The following is a 16,550-nucleotide window of genomic DNA, read 5'->3' on the forward strand; positions in this document are numbered from 1 at the left end:
TTTGTCTTTCATTGTCTTTCAGGCTTTCTATTATGATCTGGATAAGGTAAGTACTCATTCTTTTGGAGGGGTAGGGATGGACATGTCACAGAAAGCAATGAACAGTGAAGTGCAAGCACTGATACTATATGATCACTGAATAATTTAATGCCATATTATGTGAATGTTTAAATAGCTTTTAATCTTTCCCTTTCTAAAGCAAATTCGCTCTGTTGAAAGGTACATCAGAAAACTGGAATTTCATATAAGCAAGGTAAGGGGTGCTCTATTTATATTCTGTGTATAGGAGACTTACACTGCTATATAAAAATTATGATTTAGAAAATACTTTCATGATATCTTGTTTGAGGGGAACTAGCTTTCATAAGAGAAGAGGAGGAGTGGGGTTTTTTTTTTTTTGTTTGGCTCTATTCAGACTGAATCCTGGGCACAGCCCAGCCTCAGCCTGCAGAACCAGTTTCTATATCCTACTAGCTTATTCAGAAGAAAGGTGTTGTTGGGAGGAGTTGTAGAGGGTGATTCTTTTCGTTTTGTGTGGTTTTTTTTTTTGCTTCCTGGAAGCCTACGTGGTGGCACTTAATGGATTCTGCCAATCTCCTGTCTGATTTGAAGGGCTCAAAAATCTCTCTTACATACTTGGAGCTCTGTGTGTGTGTGTGTGTGTGTGTTTTCCAACCCAGAATTCAGTGGCTGCCCCCTACACCCTTAGTCCATCCCCAGATTAAACCATGTCTCCTTTCACCCTCCATGCCTCGTAGCTTAGTTAACAGTAGAACGAACCTGCTTTCTGGATATCCCTGGTTTGAGTCATGCCCTCACTAAACACACACTTGAGAGTCTGATGTATCCTACACACCCATTTAAGGCCATTCTAACATGATTTGGATGTAGGTAAGGATTGGTTAGCTTGAGTAAGCAGAGCCTTTCTCTGGGCTAGCACTGAAGCATCAGTGCCATAGGTCTCCCTATATAGTCACTTTATGAGATTAAACAAATAGAGCAGCCCCATCTTTAGCCACCTCAACATGCTCCCATTGACTCTGTGGATTGCCTCCTCCGTGTAGACTTGGAGATGGGAAGGATGGCCCAGTGGTTATGGTACTAGTCTAGGACCTGGGAGACTGAGGTTTAATTTCCTGTTCTGCCATTAACTTCTTGTGTGACCTTAAGCAAGTTACTTAGCCTTGCTGTACCTCAGTTCACCGTTGGTAAAATGGAGATAATAGCACTGCCCTGCCTCATGGGTATGTTGTGAGGAGAAGAGCATTAAAGATTGCAGGGCCCTCAGATACAAGGCTCACGTTACCACACTGAGTACCTTGGATAGAATTCTAGGTCTACATGTTCTGTGTCTTGTATCTGGTGATGGTGGTTTCCAAAGCCTGGTGCCCTAGCTCTTTAGAAGTAGTGCTGGAAGAAACTTGGCTCTCTGCGCAGATTTTTGGAGTCAGTGGTAGACAAAACAAAGTGAGGTAGGGAAGCCCGTGTAGCTAAAACAGCAGAAAAACAATACCCCCAAGAAACTATTTACCCATAACTTCTAAATGATCAACTGAAGGTTATCTGCAGAACAACTAATTAGAGACTTTCAGGCTCTGTGGTGGATTAGTAGTTTTTGTTGCTGCTGGCTGGAAATGAACTTTTATTTAAGTGTTTGGCCTTAAACCTGGGACAGACTGTTAACAGTGACATGTTTCAAGGTTATGTAGGACCCTCTCATTAGCATGCTTTTCTTGTACTGTATGAAACATCAAAAAATCTTTAGCTGGTGGGATTAATCCTTCACTCACTCTTCTCTCCGTCTGAAATCTTGGATCCACTTGGTTAAAAAGGCTTCTTATAAGAGTAGGGGGTACGAGTCGGTGCTAGAACGATGGGATTTGCTCTCTTACAAGGGGAAACGTCAAACTAAAATTCCTCATGTTACTTCCCTCAACTCACTAAAATTGGAAACCGACACCAGAGTGGTGTAAAACATGGAGTCCTTTTTTCTATTAAAGGTAGAAGAACTATATGAAACTTACTGCATCCAGTGCAGGCTGCGAGATGGGGCCTCTAATATGAAACATGCCTTCTCCTTGACTCCCTCCACTAAAGCCTCCAGAGAGAGCCTGGTAGAACTTTATAAGAACCTCCAAGAATGCACAGAGGTAGGAGAACTCCTCAAGCATGTGACAAAGAACTGACTCTTCTATCTAAACTCAAAGCAGTGGATACTGTACCAAGACATGCTGTTCTGAACTGTTGGCTCTCCTGTGGCCTGGGCTTCGAATGTAACATAAAATTAGATGAAGATGCATAACATCAGCTACAACTCACAGCTTCCTCTATAAAAGTATTTTGCTGTCTAACTTCCCGCTTAATATGCAGTGAAATTCACAGGGTAATGCAGGTTGTTTGCTTACAACCAAATGTGTTAATGAAGGGTGCATATAAAGTCTCTTGAATTTGATCTGTAACATTAGGGCCTAATCTAGCTTTCATAGGAAGTTACTGGGGGTGTGTGTTTGGGGTGTCTTCCCATTGACTTCTAATGGGAGTCATAGTTAGTAACCTACTGTGTGAGTAAGTCTGGGTAGGTCTAGACTTCAAGCTGGAGGTGTAAATGTCGGCTTGAGGAGACATACCCACACTAGGTCTGATGGCGCTAGCATGCTCAAAATAGCATAGCTGTAACAGCGGAAGCAGTGGGAGGGACTACCTGTCTGAGTATGTGCGTAGGGTCTTGGACAAGATTGTTCTTTGGCTGGTTAGCCCACCTTTCTACTTAGACCCTAGCCACAGCAGCAGTACATCCCTTTCCCTCCTTCTCCCCCCCACCCCCCGGGTGCACTAGCTCCATCAGAACTAGCGCGAATGTCTCGTCAATCTGGAATTTACACCTCCAGCTCCATGTCGCTGTACCCTAAATGGGGAAGACTGTGGGAAGCCTATTACTTAAACCACCTTGCTCCTTTGCAGAGCTGGGATATAACTTCCCATCCTGAAAGTGGCATTTAAAAAAAAAATCTGCCTCAGTTTGCAGAAGTGAAAAGTGTTAATGGCATGTTAAATGTATGTTCTTTTGCAAACCGCCCTAAACTGGTCTGTGATGTGTTTTTGTCTTCACGAATGGAGACAAATGGCCGCCACTTTCTCATGGTACCATTTTATTCCGCTCTTCAGTCAATGTCGTCGTTGCTCTGTCTTTGTCTTCCAGGATATGTGTCTGATTGAAGGGGCACTGGAGGTGCACTTGGGAGAATTTCACTTGAAAATGAAAGGTAGCCCACAGCATTCATCACTTGAGCCAAAAGCTTTTCAGCTTTGCTGTATAAAGGCCTGATTCAAAGCTCATGGAAGTCTGGGAGCTGGGCTTTGGATCGGGACCTAAACTGACTCTTAATAAAACTTAGTTTTTTCCCACTGATGTGAAACGAACTTGTCCCTGCTCTGCAGCATTCTTTTATATGTGAGTGTTGAAGCAGGACTTTCCTCTTCCCCGCCCTTATGCAAAGCTTGCAATGTTAAGTAAGACAAATGGCTTGACTTGCTAACAACTCCTCCATAGATTTCGCTGTAAGGGGAAGTTAATCAGAGTGTCACCTGGGTGTTTAATGCAAGCTGAGGTTTGTTAGTAGATATTTTTGAAACTCTCTCAAGCTACAAACATTGGAAGGGGTTTTCCTTCTCTTTTCAGGGTTGGTGGGCTACGCACGTCTCTGCCCAGGGGACCAGTATGAGGTGCAGTACACAGCAATCCATTTTCTCTTACAACTTGCAATTATGGGCTTGCACCTGTAACATGCAGGTGGGGAGTGTGGGGATGTGTAGGCTGAGCAGGAGAGAGTGCAGGGAAACCAGAAGCTTTATGGGTGCTGCACAGCCACTGAGTTATTCCTGCCTCAGTGTGAAGCTGAAGGACTTGGCTAAGTGCCTTGATAGAGGGCAGGGCCCAGGTACCTGGGAGACGGGAGTCTTCCAGAATTGCTCCTTGAGGGACCTGGCTGGAGTCTAAAACCACCTTGAAAGAGGGTAGCAGCAATACTGTTGCCTCTTCATAGGATAGATCCCAATTGGCACAACTGCCCTGAAGGGCACAGGACGGCATAACTGTGTATAAAGCCTATGGCTTTCATCCCAGTAGTTTCAGTTCTAACACACTTTTTTTTTTTTCTTCCTGCTGACAACAAAACTCCAAATCACTTTCAAACATGTCCTGCATCAGAGCAGGACATTACACATCAGTAACTCACTCTCTGCATTACAACAACACGTACGCTTTGGTATCTGACTTAGCCACCCAAGTTCTTCCAGGACAGATGGGGCACAGAACTACTTGGCACCTCCACCCCTGCTTCTTAACAAGCATAGCAATCAAAGGAACAGGCCCCAGCTCTGCAGTATGGGGAGGGAGGGATGGTGCAGTCCCATATGAATCTTGGGATTTGCTGATTCTAGCCTCCTCTTCCCTGTGTGGCTTCTAGGTGTTTGTGCGACTGGGACGCCAGAAGTGGAAGCTGAAGGGCAAGATTGAGACGGATGACAGCCAAACATGGGATGAGGAAGAGAAGGTTTTTATACCCAATCTTCATGAGCAGTTTGAAATAAAGGTAGTTGGCTCCAATCCAGCCACTCAGACATTGGTTAGCAAGTAGCTTGCTTTCCCACTCTGCTCTCTGCCGAGCACACTTTTAAAAAACAACATGAATTTTCACAGCTCCATAGAAACAGCAATTAATCAATGTTCTGCTCGCTGAGCTGGTCTCTGATCTTTGCTTCTGCTTTCTTTCCCAGGACTCTGGGTTAGATGGCAACTGGGTTAATGCTTCTGATTTTCCATATATTAGAATGACCCCTTTTTAAGATCTGCATCCAAGATTTGGTGGTTAGGGGTCCACAGCTTGGATAGAGTAATTATATTGCGTGCAAGATTTTTGGGATTTTCTTACCCTGCTCCAAAAAGTGTGTGTGTGTATATGTATAATATATTTATATAAGCCAAACTTGCCCGTTCTTGGGGTTTCCCTACATGACCTCTTCTGTCTCAAGCCCTAATTACCTCTGCCCCAGAGATACTCAAACCCATGTATATCCTATTGGAGCTAATGAGATCCACCTGCCAGTGTGAGTTGGCCATAATTATTCAGTATCTTTGGGCAGGATTCTGCCACTCGGCATTAGAGTGACTCATTGGAGGACCCCTGTATTCTTTGTAACAGAGTCCTAGACTCTGTTTCCCTGCTATACCGTACGGATGCATCCTGTTGGGATCCAGGAAGTGGGCAGGCCCCCACTGCTAAAGGACCTCCCCACAGCCTCCGGGGATGATCCACAGGTCTGGGATTCCAAATGATTGCGGGGGACAACTAAAAGTATAACAGGAATGGGAGTGAGGTCACAGGGCTAAACAAAGAAACCTAGTAGGTACACCAAGCAGAGAACCCCTGACAGCGCCTACTGCTCCTCGAAGGCATCGACGGAGCCAGCGGATTCCGCCCAGGTGCATGAACAGATTGAGGAGCGGAAATAGGCCCCACAGTCACAGGAAACCTTGTCGGCCAACCGCCTCTCCCTGGTTTTGTAGATGGCCATTTTGGCCAGGGCTAGGAGGAGGTTGACGAGGAGGTCCTGCGACTTTGTGGGGCCACGGATATACAGATGCATTATAGGCACTTTATTCTTTCACTGAGGTAAAAGTTGGATCCTCCTGTTACTATTACTACTGTGGCTTCCACCTGTTTTACATTCCATCCTGACCTGGCTGCTGCTGCTTAGGAGCAAACTCCTGTTGTGATCTGGAATCCTCTGAAGGACAGATCCCGCAGTCATGACTCCCATCAACTTCGATGGGAGTTGGGACTAAATAGACTGCAGGGTTGGGCTGGACCCTTCACTACACGAGTTAAACACATTATTTTGTAGTGCCAACATAGGGCTTTCAATGCCTGGAAAACATGTAAAGTAGCTATTGCAACACCCCATCCTTTCTGGCAGCATGTGAGTTAAATAGGAAAGAATTCCTGACTTCTAGCCAGTAGAGCTTTTAAAAATGTTCTTAATGTTTTTCCCTACTGCACAATGAGAATCAGGAGAGAAGCTAATTCAGATGCATGTTTTCTCATAATATTTGCAAAAACATTAATTGCTCTGTATACCAGTGAAGATGACTTGCCTCAAAGCTCAAGAAAGAGGTTATTTGATTTGGGTTTCATGCCAGTTCATTAAACCTAACTGACTCTCTAGTTTCTTTGCTTTCCCTCTCCAAGTGTGTATTGGGTGAAATTTTCAAAAGTGCCAGAGTCCCACTTCCAAAAGTGACTTAGGCTCCTAATTACCATTAATTCTCAAATGAGACGTACATGCTTCTGAAAACTTTACCTGCTAAATCTTTCCCCTGATCCTAAAGTATGACAGACACCTTGATGCACAAAAGTAGTAATATGCCTTTGTCCAGCAGCATCTTGGTTGGGAGTTTTCCAGCCCCACTTGTCAGGGCTGCAGACAGATTTGAGAACTGGGAAGCTGTCTCTCTGGCATTGATGATCTCAGCTGTGGCTAAAGAAGCTGTGGGTCAGGCTGCAAAGCATGTGTAATGGGCTAGAACTGGGATGAGCGACTGACAAATTACGGGGGTGCTGCTTGTGAACCAAGAGAGGAGGGACGCTGAAGACCTGTAGGCTTTGATTCTGAGCTGCAGCTGAGATCAGCTCGGCCCAGGAGGGAGTGGTAGACAAGGGCTGTGTCCACATTCTGGAGGTAGTTGGGGACTGGAACAGCCTTACATTACTAGGGAGATGGACTAGATAATCTAATGGGTCTCTACCCTAGATGATTTTTGGGTCAAATCCAGGGATGGGGGAGGCTTGCTGTAAAACATATATCTTACAGCAAAATGGGCTCCAGGATTCCAGGTTGTTTGTCTGATACAATTACTTGAATATACACTAAAACTAGAATGTTCAGGGTGCCAGAGTTTAGGCTCCTAAATAAATGGAATGACTTTCACTTTCAGAAGTGCTGAACACTCCTAGCCCCCACTGGTGTGAATGGGAGCTGCATATGGCTCAGCATGTGTGGAAAATCAGCCTATTACTATTTAGGGGCCTAAACGTAGGCACCCAGGCTTGAAAAACTTGGCCTATGACCTCAAAGAGCTGATTCTAGGCTGCTATGTTCAGTGCACACACAAAGTGACATACTGGCCAGTTCCTCATATGGGTGGTAGAGAATCTGTGTGTCACATGGGCATGAACTGGTCTCAGCCAAATCCCATGTGTCCAGCCTCCCTAAACTCCTCAACTATCCTTCATGTGTGTCAGGTATCTGGTAAAATGAAAATGGGTTTGTCCCTCTGTAGGTCACAGAGCTGCGGGGACTGACCACGATTCTAGTTGGCGTGGTAACGTGTGACAGCATCGACTTCTTTACAACCAGGCCTCAGGCGATCATTGTGGATATAACTGAGCTAGGCACCATCAAGTTACAGTTGGAGGTCGTCTGGAAGTGAGTATAACTTCAAATGCTAAACATGGGGGAGAGGACTGTTAACATGGCCTTAGTACTTGTGATGGGTGCCACTTTAACAGCACTCAACACTACAGTCCTCTTTCTGTTCGCATAACAGGTGCAGCCTAGGTAGCAGCAGCGCAAGCCTCCCCACAGCACCCCCAGCCAATGTGCCTGAACCCTGATCTGGAGGGACCAATCCCAGGGAGGAGAGGATAGCCCCTATCTCCATAGCCCTTCAGTTCTTTGCTCTGTGTTGAGGCTGCCAACTATGGAGCCAGCTGCGTCTGGCTTTTATTTAGGGCTCTGCTTTGTCCAGAGTCAGTGTTCAGTTTGTGGTGTAGGCACATCTCTGAAATGCAAAGAATGGACTTAAAGAGGATGAAATGAAGCTGTAAACAGCAGTTAGACACCACCATACAAATATGGTTGAGGTTTAGAGAAATCACTACAGTTAGAGGGGCCAACCCCTCCTTTAAAAATGAGGTTTCCTCAAAGGTTTGACTGCTGTCACACTTGACTTTTTGACATGGTGATCACAGTTGCACGTTCTAGTTTTGCTTGTGCCCGGTTGTGAAACACTATTATGATCCCAGTGTGACTGCTTCTATGGTGCATCGCACACACCCCGCCCCTGAAGAGTTAGGTGGTACCTGTGATTTGATGCATTGTTTTACATTTTAAATTTGTAAAGTTTTATAGTAAATTACCACTACTATTAAAGGAAAAATTTCATTTTATGGGTGCTGCATTGAGAGAGTTCCTGAATTCTTTTCTGCAAGGTGCGCATCAAAATCCTCACTCCAGAAATCTTTTGCATCTTGAGCTTTTATCTGGGGCTCTCTGATGCAGGTGTAGATGCCCGGAAGACAGAAGCTGCATTTGGTATCCTCATATGTGGCTGAGGCTGATCTATACAAGATGTGGCCACATGCTGGTCTTGCCTATCTGACTGTAGGATGGCTGTTTTAACAACTGTTCTCTTCTGATGTCAATTGCTGGCATATTTGAGTTGTTGTAGCTCTCTTCTGCTGAAGAGAAGGAACAAATTATTTTTGTGACCATGGCCACAAAAACAAAAATAATTATTTTGTTTTTAAATAGCCGTGACCTGCTCTTCTGATAGGGCTGAGGGGGTTGGAAAAAGACTGTCACTAATCTATGGATTTTTTCACTAGCACAGGTGCACTCCATAACTCATCTAAACTTGAAATGGAAAACCACATAAAACTGGTGCCCCCAACCAATATGAGAAGGAAATGGCTTGCAAAGCAAGCCAAGGAACAGACCTAGTCCGCATTTAACAGAATGTGGCAGAGCTTCAATTTTCTTGAGAAGCCAAGGCAACCACTGTCATCCTTTGGATCAACAGTTCGGTGTCTGTAATGAATCCAAACTACTCATGCTGGGAGGCAGCTGTGTGTGTGAGAGAGCTAGTCAGTGTCAATGCATTTCATATTTCAGGGGTTGCAGTATATTGCAAATCTTATTTTATACTTGCAAAGTGCTGGGTGCCCCTCTGGTACAGCAGAAAGCTGGGTTTGAGGTAGCGGAGAGTAAGTTAGCAATGTTTGTGAAGTACCCATCAAATCAATGAGAGCAGCACCTTTACTGCTGGTTCTCAGCTCCATCACCATCAGGGCTGGAAAAGGGTCTTGGAATATTTGGTAACAACTCGAACTCTGATGCAAAGTTCAGATCTGAAGGACTTGTGGGTTTAGGCCCTTCTTCAGGAATGGGAAACAACCTGACTCTAATCCTCTTGGGTTCTCAAACCCTAGTTCTATTTCTAAGAATAATTGGAAACCTAGCTTGACTTCTGCTTTGGTGCTGTCTTTGGCTACTGACAAACAGGTGAAATACTGTGAAGCGCCTTCCCATGAGTCTTCCAACCAAAATGTAGCTAAGTAGCTGGCCTTTCAGGTTGCTCTCTGGAACATACAACATTCGTGGAGTATCCTACACTGTTTTCCAATGCCCTTTTGTGAGCAAATGGTTTCTCACACATCCTGCAATTTTCTTCCACACCTGTTTAGCTCAGGGTTGTTGCTGAAGTTCAACAAAATATCAGTCTGGTCAAAAGCATCTGAAGTTTTGTTTTCAAGCACTTGAAGTAAAGGAAAACATGCTTATGTAGCAGAGCTCAAGGCCTGCACCTGTTTATAATGCTCGGGGGGGGGAACCGCTAGCTCATATTATTTTTGGTTGTGTTTTTGTTTTGTTGCATCTGCTCTGAGGTTTTGTGAGGGCCCTAACATTTCTTCTTTGGAAGCTTGAGCTAGTAATTAGCTTGACAGCAAAGCATCATTCCGCAAGCATTGACTACTGTGGTTCTGATTGCTGATCTCTGCATTATCTGTCACCCTGGGATGCTAGAACAATTTTTAGGGGGGTGGGGGGGGGTCTGATCATGGAAACCAGGGTTTTCATCTATTTGGTGTTTTGTTACTATTTCAAACTAGAGAGACACCCCCAGCACCCTTACTTCCAGCATCACTAGTTATACCTATGTTTGGATTTACATGCATGCCAGTTGTAAGCAAAGGCCATCAGGCTAGAATTGGCCAAAATTTTTAATGTGTTTATGACTTTAATGCTAAAAATCCTTTTTGTCAAAATGGAAACTTCCTTGGTAAATGTAGGGTTGGTTTGGTTTGGTGTGTGTGTGTGTGGTTTTTTTTTTTTTTAATTGACAATTTTTTTCAGGTTTTTGCTTGAACACTAAACACATTTATATTTTTAGCAACTGCAAACTAGTTTGAGAGTGCAGGAGCAGCAGCAAGGTATTTTCAGGCTTTCAACAAAAAAGAAGAAAACAACAAAACAACTACTCGCTTGCAAATTTCTTTGCAAGAACAAACACTTCCCTACATACTCTACTTCTGGGCCTAAATGAGTAAGAACCTTGCATTGGAAAAAGTGATCTGAAGCCCTGAGTGCATTGTTGGAAGTGCTTTTGCTATGTTGAATGAGTCTGTAAACCTTCTCTTGCCATAGTATTTCTGTCAAAATCTGGGGGGCACGGTTCTGAGTGTAACTACACAGAGCTGAGCCTGGAAGAGATCTCTTCCAATCTAATTTTCCCTATCACCAAGGGCAAATAACTGCCAAGGATGAACACCATTGCTTTGCGTTTAATCCTGCTAGTGCTGTTTCTATAATTGCGTGCACACAAACTCCTGCGCCTCTGCGGGAAGGAAAGGTGGTAATGCACCTTCTTGTTCTGGGAGTTTGTGTTAATCCCTCAACCTCATGGACTATATTTAAAAACTCCACTAGGCAAATGGCACCTTTGCCTGACTGATCTCCCTGGCATGCTGTTGCTTCTCTTGGCACTTAGCAGCAACTGCAGTGTGCAAATGACATACTAATACCATTCTACATACAAACCCACTCAATTCTGATTAAGGCCAGGTCTACACTGAGAGTGCTTTGCTAACAGAGCTATACCAGTTTTCTGTGTTCCTGGCACAAGAACAGTTTTGCTGGTATAACCATGTTTATGCTAGGGACTTTTGCTAGCCTAGCTACATTGATCAGGGATCATGCCCCTCACTAATGTAGTTATGCTGGCAGAACGTGGTAGAGTAGACCTGGCCTAAGGCTTTCAGTCTGTCTCTACTTACTTCAGACTGTATGAAGCCTCTGAGGATCAAATGCTGCTGTTTTTATGCTGATTGAGGGGGTCTTTTCTTTTTCCCTTATAGCTGTCTACTAACACCTCAGTTCTAAGACAGTGGCCTGAAGAACTGAATGAAAAATACAACCAATAGTCAAGCCTGCCTCTCAGTTTATGAATTGTCTGAGCAGATTCCTAATTTCTCTGATTTATTCTTTATTTAAAATTATTTGCTTAACAATTCCAGCCCAGAATCCCTTTGAGCTGTGTGAATTCAAAACGTGGCTCACTATAGTTGGACACTGAGGTCATATGGTATGGTTTCTGGGCTGTGACTGGAGGAGTAATTCAGAATGGAAGCTGGCAGGGTTTGTGTTTTATGAATTAAAAATTCACTTTCTGCAAATATTTCACAATGGGAAAACTTGCTGTTTTCTACTAACGCTTTTGGCAGCTATTGTAGTGAATGCAGAGTGTGGCATAAACCAACATACAGGAGCCATGAATGTAAGGGAAGTGACTTGATTTTAAAAACTCAAATAATTACCAGGAAATCAGTGGTGCAAGTAGAAATCATTTCTTGCTGGTATACTGCACTCATGGGATGGACACAAAGGCAAGGCACGTGACCTCTTTATGTGACTTTTCCCCATCCCCTTCCCATGATCCACATCCATCCCACGTTACCTGGGGGGGAAGCTCTGTCCTCCCCCTGCTGCACTGGAGACTTCTGCTGTATAGACCCCAGCCAGAAGGACTCGGGAGATGCAGCTGCATCTCCTGGCTGGGGGCGGTACAGCCATGCCAGAGGAGCTGGTGGCATGGGGCCATCTAATTGCCCCACGTTCTCCTCCTTTTGCCACTCGGTTCCTGAGAGATCAGGGCTCTCTGGAACCACAGCAGCAAAAGGAGCAGAAGAACGTGTGGCCGCTGGGCAGCCCCGTGCCGGTAGCTCCTCCCACGCGGCTGCTGTACTGCCCCAGCCCTGTCCTCGGGCAGGGCTGCTCTACAGACCCCAGGAAGGAGGACTCAGGAGATGCAGCTGCGTGGAAAGGCAGGGCTGGGACAGGCTCTTCCTGCGTCTTTCCCGTACGCTGTACCAGCTATAAATATCTGACTGGTACAGCGTACTTGCACCACTGATGGCAATATTTGGCACTATTGGTCCAGCTGTAACACTTTTTTGCCTCCAAGCAACGAAGTTTTCAACGTGGCGACTGCCCAGCTGGGAACAATGTTAATGGTGACATACATCCCCTGTGAGCTAATCCGCACCCCCAGACGGAATCGTGATGCTTACCAGATAATTTCTGCCATATTTCTCTGTGTAAGGTTTGTGCAATACCTTGGTATCCCACCAAGCAGCTTCTCTAGGGCACTTGCGTGTGGAATGGGCCAGCTCCTATTCTTGACAGATTATCTGCTGAAGCTGTTTTTATACAGAGGAATATTTGCACAGTGATAAGATAAGGGTGTTTCCATTTTAAAAAATAAAACCACTCAAAATAACAGCTCTTTTCAGAGCAACAGCAGCTTTCCCCCCTAAAATGATGACTGACTAATCAAGTCCAATTGTGACACCCAAACATCCCTCCTGGGCCAGCTTCCACCCTAGTAGCGGTGGAGTGAGAGGTCTAATGGCACCTTGCTTTTTTTGGTGTTGAACTGTGCATGCTCTTTTAGCCGAGATAGCTCTGATAAACCTCCTCCAGCCTCCTTTGCAGACCCCAGTTGGTTGGGGTATTTCGACACTGCAGTCAGAGGTAGTCAGACCTGTGCTAGTGTTAATCAAGCTAGCATGGCTAAACATGACAGTCAAGCTGCATCATCGAGGGCTTCATGATGGGCTGTACTAGCCCAACCAGAACTAGGGCCTCAACTCTCAACTGGCGTTGCTAGCCCCGGCTAGGATTTACAGCACCTCCTCTTCACTGCTACTTTTAGCTGGGCTAGGCATGCCTGCACTAACTAGATTAAAGTTAGTGCAGGTATGCCTACCTGAGCTGTGCTCACACCTCCAGCTGTGAGAGAGATGTGCCTTAAGAGCTTTGTTTAGGGGAGGAGGATCGGAAGTTTGTGGGGGAGAGAACGCAGATGCTCTGCTGGCTTGGGAAGGGGACCTGGTCACCAGGCCAACCCAAACAGCAACGAGAATCACAAAGGGAACATTCTCCCTCAAGGCTGCACCCCTCACTGGGGTGTCATGGCACCGTCTGGCCCATGACGATTCCCATAATGGCTGCAAGTTTGTTGGAGTGAACCCCGCCAAGGCTGCCTCATTGTTTGAATGGAGTGAAGGGGGCTGGGAGGAGGAGGAATACAACCCTGACAAAAAGCTTTGGTTTGACAATACCTGCCTTTTGGGACATTCCTAATGGCAAATGTGGTTGGGAAAGAGCGAATCGGACTGAACCAAGGATCCAAGCCACCCAGACAGCTCTGGACCTTGGCAAGTAGATGTAAATGTAGCACTGCTTCCCCCTGCAAATGGTAGGGGTACGGTTTAGGGCTGTGGCTGTTTCTGTGCGCTTCAGTACTACATGGGAACGGTAGGGCTAAAACTCAGATCCTGCTGCTCTAAAAGCTCAGGCTCCTACCACTTGAGATAAGGAAAAAATCTGCCTTGTTTGCAATATAGGGTCTGGCCCAGAGGTAGGCAAACTACAGCCCGCAGGCCACATCCGGCCCACAGGACCTTCTGCCCGGCTCCTGGCCCAGGAGGCTAGTCCCTGGCCCCTCCCCTGCTGTTCTCCCTCCCCCACAGCGTCAGCACACCGCGCCACAAGCACAATACTCTGGGGGCCCGGGCAGCGCAGCTGCAGAGCCGCAGCCTGACCCGGTGCTCTGGGCAGCACGGCTGTCGCACCGCCAGCCACTGGTGCTCCAGGCAGTGCAATCAGGGGGAGGAAGGGGGTTGGATAGCGGGGGGGTGGGGGGGTGGTCAGGGGGCAGGGGTGTGGATAGGGGTTGGTGCAGTCAAAGGGCAGGGAACAGGGGGATTGAATGGGGGCAGGGGTCCCAGGGGGTCAGCCAGGAAGGGGGGGTTGGATGGGGCAGGGGTCCCGGGGGGGGGGGGCAAGTCAGGAATGAGACGGGGGTTAGATGAGGAAGCAGGGGCCACTCATGGGTGGTGGAGCAGGGGGTGGTGGATGGGGCAGGAGTCCCGGGGGGGCTGTTGGGGTGAGAAGCGGGGGGGGAGTCAGATAGGAGGTGGGGGCCGGGCCACGCCACGCCACGCCACGCCTGGCTGTTTGGGGAGACACAGCCTCCCCTAACCAGCCCTTCATACAATTTTGGAAACCCGATGTGGACCTCAGGTCAAAAAGTTTGCCTGCCCCTGGTCTGGCTCATAGTTGAGCAGCTCCCATTCTCTCCCATTCAGTATCATGGTCACTCTCTCTCTCTCTCTCTCCCTCTCACTCACATGAGCCATGTCATCAGTTCACCCCTGTACTTCACAGTGTTTTCTGGCTGATACCCTGAGATGTACTCCATAAGGGCAAATGTCTACACTGCACATTAAACCTGGGCCTGTATGACCCAGCCTTATGGACTCAGTGTTTCCAAGTCTGTGCTTGAGAATCCACAGTGCATTGTAAAGCTGGGTTTACACTTACAGGACCTGGGTCTCTCAGCCATGCTAATGTGTCCATACTGCGCTAAGCAGACCCTCTGACTTAGATCTGTAGCTTGAGCTGTGTCCATACTGCAATATGACAGGGCTTGGACCCAAGTCACAGCAGGATTAGGGCTCTGACATAACCCCCTAGCAGGATCCTAGGACCCAAGTCCTTGCTAACCTGAGTCAGACTGATTTGTGTGTAGACGAAGGGGAGCTGGGCTCAAATCTGAGTCAGAGCCTGGTCTTAATGTGCAGTGTAAACATACCCTTAATCTTTTTTTCTTTACTATAGGATTATATCAATCTCCTCACAGGAGGAGAATAGCCGTAGGTTGATATCATTATATCTTTACTCTGTATTCTTTATTTTTACTGCTTTGTTGCTGTATTAAAAACTAAAACTGAAAGTCTTAAATAAAAGGATTCCCCAGCCCCAGCCCTCCTCCTTCTAAGAACAAAATGCCATAGATGAAAGCAATTTGCCTCTGTCAGTAAGTCCATGACGTTCTCTGGATAAAGTGCTCTTGCTGTCAGATACCCGATTTAGTTAATTTGCTGCAAAATGAGAAAGTACAGATGGCTGCTAATCTGGCTCCATAGAACTGGCCTGTTTGACAAACTCCAGCTGTGTGACACTGGTTAATTTAGCTAATTGACATGCATTAGGCTGACACTGTGATAGTGATACTTCCATGGTGGGATGACAACAGCATGTTCCAATGAGGGACACTGCTGTCTGTGCCTGAAATGTTTATATTCAGCCTTCGGCCCTTGCAATAAAAGGGAAGTAGAACTTGGCTTTGAATTGAGGGCAAAAGTCTCCATGGAACTAATTTGTGCCCACTATTGTTTGGATCGTTTCAGAACTCCCAGGGGCTCCAGTTGAGGGCAGACACCTTAGCTTTGTGGTTGGCCTTCATTTAAAATATTGCCTGTGGGATCAGAGATAATATGAATGATACATTCCCCTTGTGCACAAAAGTACACCTGAGAGGGGAACAAATTTAATTAAAAGTGCCCTAGCTCTATCAAGAAGGGGGGAGTCCTTGAATTTTCCTCTCTTCCTCTGCGTTGGAATGCATTGTGGGTGAAGCTTTGACTTAGGGTGCTTCTCTGAGGAAAGAGTTCCCAGCACATGCATCTGCTGGAAAGGGGAAGAGTAGTGATCTTCTCTGGAGAGTTGAGGACAATCGGCAAGTGCTTAGAATAAGGGTTGTTGGGCTCTTTACAGCACAGACAGCATCTTATAGGGATAGGTGTGTGGAAGCTCCCTTCCCTGACACAATTGCATGAACTGCATCTCCTGCCATGCACAATGACATAACATCCCTGTGGCAACTACAACCATTGTGTCTAAGTGTATGTAGGATCAACACTGTATTTAATACCTTTTTACTGGCTTTTCAAGTCACAGTGTTTTGTCCTTTGTGGAAAAAGTTAGTTACACACTCCTTTTATGCTTCATTTAATATCCCCTGCCCATTTCTGGAGCGCCATGAGGTCAATATACCATTCTGCTGGCCACCTGCAAGCACCCTGCCGTTCATGGGCCACAGATGGGGAACTACTGTGTGGGATATAAGACCCCACAGAAAGAGAGGGAGCTCTCATCAGACTCTGATCTGATTCTGGAAGAGAAGCCAGCTCAGATTGCTCTGCATTGATTAGGCTCTGCTGTGATAGCCATGCCTGAAGGATGAGGTTAGTCAGTACTTCTCTCTATGCAAAAGGATGATGCCCCACTATCTCCCTCTTGCAGCTCAGGTGTCAAGGAAATAAGTCAGAGGGGCTGCTTGCCTCCCTCTTCTTTTATCCTAGAGC

General features: G+C 46.2%; 1 protein-coding gene across 4 annotated transcripts in view; it reads left to right on the forward strand.

Moving 5' to 3' along the window:
* Positions 1 to 16,550, forward strand: part of RIPOR3 (RIPOR family member 3) — a 69,504-nt gene that overhangs the window by 34,042 nt on the left and 18,912 nt on the right. For all 4 annotated transcript variants that reach the window (XM_077832413.1, XM_077832416.1, XM_077832414.1 and 1 more), the window contains 7 exons: positions 23 to 46; positions 200 to 253; positions 2,001 to 2,150; positions 3,200 to 3,263; positions 3,680 to 3,723; positions 4,467 to 4,592; positions 7,340 to 7,485. In XM_077832413.1, coding sequence (XP_077688539.1) covers positions 23 to 46; positions 200 to 253; positions 2,001 to 2,150; positions 3,200 to 3,263; positions 3,680 to 3,723; positions 4,467 to 4,592; positions 7,340 to 7,485 — 608 coding nt within the window. The remainder of the gene's footprint in view (positions 1 to 22; positions 47 to 199; positions 254 to 2,000; positions 2,151 to 3,199; positions 3,264 to 3,679; positions 3,724 to 4,466; positions 4,593 to 7,339; positions 7,486 to 16,550) is intronic.

This window comes from Eretmochelys imbricata, chromosome 13, assembly GCF_965152235.1.
Source record: "Eretmochelys imbricata isolate rEreImb1 chromosome 13, rEreImb1.hap1, whole genome shotgun sequence".
Lineage (NCBI taxonomy): Eukaryota > Metazoa > Chordata > Testudines > Cheloniidae > Eretmochelys > Eretmochelys imbricata.